The sequence below is a fragment of the Ornithorhynchus anatinus genome, chromosome 14, assembly GCF_004115215.2.
Source record: "Ornithorhynchus anatinus isolate Pmale09 chromosome 14, mOrnAna1.pri.v4, whole genome shotgun sequence".
NCBI lineage: Eukaryota > Metazoa > Chordata > Mammalia > Monotremata > Ornithorhynchidae > Ornithorhynchus > Ornithorhynchus anatinus.
The window spans coordinates 34,931,140-34,937,350 of NC_041741.1; the positions used below are offsets into that span (position 1 = coordinate 34,931,140).

The 6,211-nt window shown below is 38.7% G+C and overlaps 1 protein-coding gene across 1 annotated transcript in view; it reads right to left on the reverse strand.

Moving 5' to 3' along the window:
• LOC107547935 (uncharacterized protein C3orf20-like) overlaps positions 1–5,151 on the reverse strand; it is a 23,386-nt gene extending 18,235 nt beyond the window's left edge. The window contains exons 1-5 of the mRNA XM_039914039.1: positions 5,143–5,151; positions 4,899–5,027; positions 4,204–4,311; positions 1,324–1,480; positions 173–413 (exon numbers count right to left, since the gene is read on the reverse strand). Coding sequence (XP_039769973.1) covers positions 173–413; positions 1,324–1,480; positions 4,204–4,311; positions 4,899–5,027; positions 5,143–5,151 — 644 coding nt within the window. The remainder of the gene's footprint in view (positions 1–172; positions 414–1,323; positions 1,481–4,203; positions 4,312–4,898; positions 5,028–5,142) is intronic.
• Positions 5,152–6,211: the final 1,060 nt, after the last annotated feature.

Consider the following 6,211-nt stretch of genomic DNA (forward strand, 5'->3'; position numbering starts at 1 on the left):
AGAGTAGAATAACAACCACCAGATAGACAGACCTCAGGATCAAGGTGAGATCAGGATTCCTGCTGCTCTTTTTGGTTCAAAAAGTGAACACTGATATCCCATTCAAAACAGTGGGCTGAAAATAATGCAGACTCATTCTGAATTTATGGAAGTTGAAGAATGTATTTCTTACCTGAGGGAATGAGATCTGATGCTGGTCTCCGTTGGCATATTCCGAGCAGAGGCTGGTTGGAAGCAGTCCATCGGTTGTCGGAGGGAGTTCCCTGCTTCAGGAACCTCAGTGTCTCCAACTTTTTCTTCTTCATTTTGTACCATAGGTGCAACTGGTAGTGCCCTTACTGGTTGGACTTTGCATTTTCTAAGAATTCCTTGTGGGACATCGGTAATTCGGGAAATCTGAGGGGATCCTATGCCTGAGATGTAGTCAAAACACACCACTGAAACACCCAGTGATAACCACTTTGGCTCCACACTTCCTGCAAGCCTTCCAAAATACATACTGACCTGTCTATTCATGAACACCAACATTATGTCCTTTCTTCAGATTTGGGCCGTTAAAGGGGAGTTAGGTGTGGGCATAAACATTAATGGTATTTATTGAGTGCTTATTATGTGCACAGCACTGTATGAAGGGCTTGGGAGAATACAACAGAGTTGGCAGACACAGTCCTTGCCCACAGCAAACTTACAGTCTAGATGGGGGAGACAGACATTCTATGACTTATATAACCTATGATCAGGGCTTATGAGGGCCAACATTTTAATTTACTGACATTAGGTAACAAAGAGTAATTCCATAACAGTAGTGGTAGTTTGTATTAAGCACTTACTATGTACCAAGCACTTTACTAAGCCTGGGAAAAAATTTGTGGGTGAGAATTAGTGATGATCCCTGCTCCCTAGAGGCTTGCAATCTAAGAAGAATGGGAGAGGGTTACGAGTGACATATAAGAAAAGATGAAGCAATAAAAACACAAAAATAGCATAAAGGACAAGGAAAATGCTAAGTACAACTGCAATAGTCTTCTGTGGTTATAGGAGCAGACTCCCTGACTCCATGAGATGGACAATAACATTTCTTTTTCTCTGAGTAAACAAGGGAAATGAAGTGTCTCCATTTCCCATATTCCCCATCAGACAGTTATTTGAGGCAGGAACTCTACTCTGGGAACTTTGGCAGGGACAATAAGAATGTTATCTCCTGTACCAAGTGAGCCAAAGGAGATTTCTTTAAAATGACTGACACATAAATAAATGCACTTTAGGAAGTGGTTGGGCAGGTCCTGTACACATAAATATTGCAAAGTAGAGTGGGTGACTGACCAAATGCCAGGCGATAGTGTTTAATCCAGTCGTCGACAATGCTCCTGATTTTTTTTTGTAACTTTCTTAATTCTCTTATGGCACTGCAGTCATTTACAAGGCTTCCATCCACTTCTGGTCTCTCTAATGTCTTCACTGGTTCTGAATGGTCAGATGACTTTAAGAGAGAAAATTAGGATGAATACATTTTGTCTCCTATAGTATTGCTGCATCAAACAAAAACTTCTTCCCATCGGCTTTAAAGCAGTCAGTCATCTTGCGTCCTCCTACCTTACCTCAGTGATCTTCTATTACAGCCCAGACCACACATTCGCTCCTCTAGCACCAGCTTCTGGAACTAATTCCCCTTCCATGAATGCCATACCACCACTCTCTCCCCAACTTTAAAGCTTCATTGAAATCACATCTCTTCCAGGAGGCCTTCCCAAATAAGCACTCCTTTTTTCAACTCCCTCTCCCTTCTGCATCACCTATGCACTTGGATCTGTATCCTTTATGCCACCTGATATTCACCCCATCTCAGCCCCATATTACTTATATAAATATCTGTATTTTTTAAAATTTAAATGTCTGTCTCCCCTTCTAGACTGTAAACTCCTTGTGAACAGGGAATGTGACTACCAACTCTATTGTATTGTTCTCTCCCAAGCACTTAGTTCAGTGCTCTACCCATAGTAGCGCTCAATAAATATTCTTGATTGATTTATTGCTTGCCAAAATACCTATGACAAAATTTTAAATACATCACTGACTTTGAAAGCCTCCTTTCAAATCAGTTAAGGGCTGCAATTTGAGAAATCATCTTATGAAGGTGAAGTCTTCCAGTGTCATGAATACGAGTAAGTGATGATGCCCTTTATATCTGATTAACTACAGTATTTGCCATTCTCCCCTCCAAATCCACCAAACAACTCCTCTTCCTATTTTACCAATCCTCCTAAAAATCTTTTTCCATCAGGTGCTTTCTCTGATTTCTCCCTATGTGCTTGGTCGTGTCATCTCATCAACCTATGGTGAAGCAATGTGGCTTAGTGGAAAGAGCACGGGCTTGGGAGTCAGAAGATATGGGCTTTAATCCTAGCTCCGCCACTTCTCTGCCGTGTGACCTTGGGCAAGCCGCTTCACTCTGTGCCTCATTTACCTCATCTGTAAAATGGGGATTAAGACAGTAAAACAGATTAATATAACCTGATTAGCTTGTATCTACCCCAGCGCTCAGAACAGTGCTTGGCACAGAGTAAATGCTTAAATACCATAATTAATTAACCTCCTTAGCCCCCTTGTTTGATTATTCTTCCTTGTTAATAGGCATATCTATGCTCTTACTCTTTTACCTAGTCTATGTTCATAATTTGTGCTCATCTGTCTTTCCCATTAGATTGTAAACACTCCCAAGGGCTGGGGGATATTTTTTCTACTGTGTACTCCCACTACCAAGTAATCCTCTGCCCAAAACAGATGCTCAATCAATGCTGCTGCTAAAATGATCATATAGAGCAGCACTAATAATTTAGGCCCATGAGCCAGTATGTCTATTCTAAAACACTGCAGTTCAAAGACAAAGTGGGAATCCACAGGGAATCCAAGGGGAAACCATCGGGAGTAAAAGGGGAATGTCACTGAGGGCGGGGATGGCAGTTTGCAGGCTGCCTGGAGATCCTCCTCAGACCAGTTTGAGATGCAAAAACACAGGCAACTTTAAGTCTTTCATCTAGTTTGTAATCACAGTTTACCAGAGTCCCATTAATTAAATCAATCAATGGCATTTATTGAGTGCCTACTATAGGCAGAACACTGTCCTAAGCGCTAGGGAGAGTACAATGCAACAGAATTAGCAGACACATTCCCTGCCCATAACATTAAAGCTTCCTTTCTAATAAAGTGTTTATTGATTTAATGTTAATAACTTTCATTTCTGTAGGATTTCTAATTGACTCATTGTGACATTTGTCTTTTATCTGTGAATGCCAATTGACATTACTCCATTCTGGTTATATCCTTTTGTGGAATTAAATTAAATATTTTTAAAGCAATAATTCTCAAAAGACCTGTAATCTCAAACATTTAAGTTGTTTCTGAATGGCTAGCATGGAAAACTAGGAATTTTCCATTTTCTAGACTCTAACCTCATCATGGGCAGGGAATGTGGCTGCCAACTCTGCTATAGTGTACTCTCCCAAGTGCTTGGTGCTCTGCACACAATAAACACTGAGTAAATGCAACTGATTAATTGATTGATCAATAGGGTCACACACCAGGCAAATGGCAGACCTGGGATTAGAACCTAGGTATCCTGACTCCGCAGACCCATGCTCTTTTCACTTGGCCATGCTGTTTCCCATCTTCCCTCCCAAACTCTGGGATTGAGAATCTGCACAATAAATGCCTGCATTTGCAAAGAGAGAACTGGGTACTAAATGATGCTTTATTTGGACCATTATGACAGGCTTAGTTCTTAAGCACTTGTTCAAAATACTAATAATAATGGCATTTATTAAGCATTTTCTATGTGCCAAGCACTGTTCTAAGCACTCCCCTTCTTCTCTAGCAGATGAAATAGCAAAGGAGGATAAAAAAAATTGCTGTGATTGTAAACTGGCTGAGCTACAGAAATGCTTTGGTAAATTCAGCATAAATTCAAATTAATATAATAACATGGGGAAATTACTGTCAATGTTTCTGCCTACTAGTCCTTCTCTTGTTTCAGCTTACTAGCATTCCCTCTTTGTTTAGGCCTACAAAATTGGAATAGTTGATGTCAAACAGATTTCCGAGAAACTGACAAACTGGAAATAAATGAAAGAAGGAAACTTTAGATAAATATAAAATTTTAAATGTGGCTTTGTGCAAACATCAAGTTTCCATTTATTTAACACTTACCTCTTGGTTAGGCTTCTTTGCTTCTTTTTCTCTTAATTTCTTTCTGTTTAGTTTGTGTACTTCCTTAAGTGATTTAGGTATAAATTTAACACTGGTGACTACCTGGTCCTGAAAAAATAAAAATCTGTTTTAGACTGAATGTTTCATAGTTACTTAAAAACCTTTTAGTTTTTAGAGGGGATGATATCTTTACCCAGCACAAAATACACAGATACAACATAACTGGGAGATAATCGTTGCCATGGTTCTCATCAATAGTCTTTGATGAATAATATAGTCTTTCCCAATCTTTTCACATGGCTTAATATTATAATAATGCCTTTGTTCTCACTCAGTATTCGGCACTCGCATACCTTGATAAAATCTCATGGCCAGAGGCGTCACGTCAAACCTGAAATACATACACACACACACACACAAACACACGCGCACACACACACATTTGCATATATCAAGGTACCTGAACTTATTTTTAGTGACTACTTATAATCCACTTATCCATACCAATTCAGAAAAAAAGTTCTCTGAAATTTAAATAATGGTTTTAATCAACTGTAAAATGTCTATAAGGTAGACCTTTAAAAGTATTGGAGAGACTTTTGACATCCTCTTTTTAAGTGTTTGCAGAGGTGTCAGAAATCCAGGTCATATTGTATGACTTCTTACAGACCTGAAAAGAAGTTTTCGCAACGTACCACTTCAAAGCATGGAGCACCTGAATCTTGAGCTGTTGCCACAGACAACTTTAAGCTTTCACCCTGCCACTTGTAGAACAAATCAACAGCAAATCGCCCAGCAATCTTCACTGTGATATATTTATTAACCTGGGATCAAATAAAATAACTTATAGGTACAGTAGACCTTATTCTTAAAATACAGGCGGAAATAGAAATCCAAAATCTGGTGGTCTGCAGTGGGATTTCTAATTAGACATCTTACAGAATCCATCTTGCTAACACTCTCCTGGACCGCCTGAGCATTTCATCAAGCAGTGAGCTTTTAAGACAATAGTTAGCACTCAATCAATTAGTCAATACCAGTATTGTGGACTTACTGCGTGAAGACCACTGTACTAAATTGTACAATACAATGGAATTGGTAAAAATGATTCCTGCTCTCAAGGATTTTGTTATAATCTCCAACTATTCTTCCCACTTTGCTTAAATCATCACCTAAAAACTAAGGGGAAAGGTATTTCCTGAAACCCTTAGAGGTAGTTTTCGAGGCAACTTGTTTTTCTGGTTCTAAGAATGAATTGTGATCGAATACCAAAAAAAATGTTAAAACAGAAATCCATAATCCTACATTTTGCAATTTTATCAGTAATAAGAAGTAAAGTCTGACAGTTCTTACATTCCAAGAGCATGGGTTGAGCTACTCTAATCCAGCCTGGCTTGCGCTATAGTTCCAAGGTGTGCTGTGTTAAAATAGTTTACTGAAACATCTGAAAGAGAAAGGTGTCTCTATTGCCACCATCTGGTAGGTCATACCCTAGTAATAATAATGATGGTATTTTTAAGCACTTACTATGTCTAAGCACTGTTCTATGCTATCTGCCTTGCACACCTCAACTACACATAGGTTCTAAAATCCCAGGAAGGGAAATTTACAAATGTCATCCTCTTGAACATTCCTTCTAAATCTTCTGCTTCTATTGTTAAATTGCAGCCATATTTTATACTGTACAAACATTAGCGCTGCTGTGATTACTGATAGAGAAAAAAATGAAAAAAATCTTCTTTATGGAGAGGATAAAAAGAAAGCAATTTATGCATTAATTTAGTAACAACTGACAAACTAAACCAAAACTTTTAGGATGAGAAAATGACAGGAATTCCAACTCTGGAATGCCCTGGGAAAATTCAGTGCCTATTCCTTCGATCAGCATCCCCTGCAAAATAGGGGATTCCCAATTCAAAGAAGTGTTGGAAAAATTAATTAATGACTGTCAAATGCTCTGAAGTTTAACACCTTCATGGGAAAACTGTTACCTTAAATTGATTAAAGT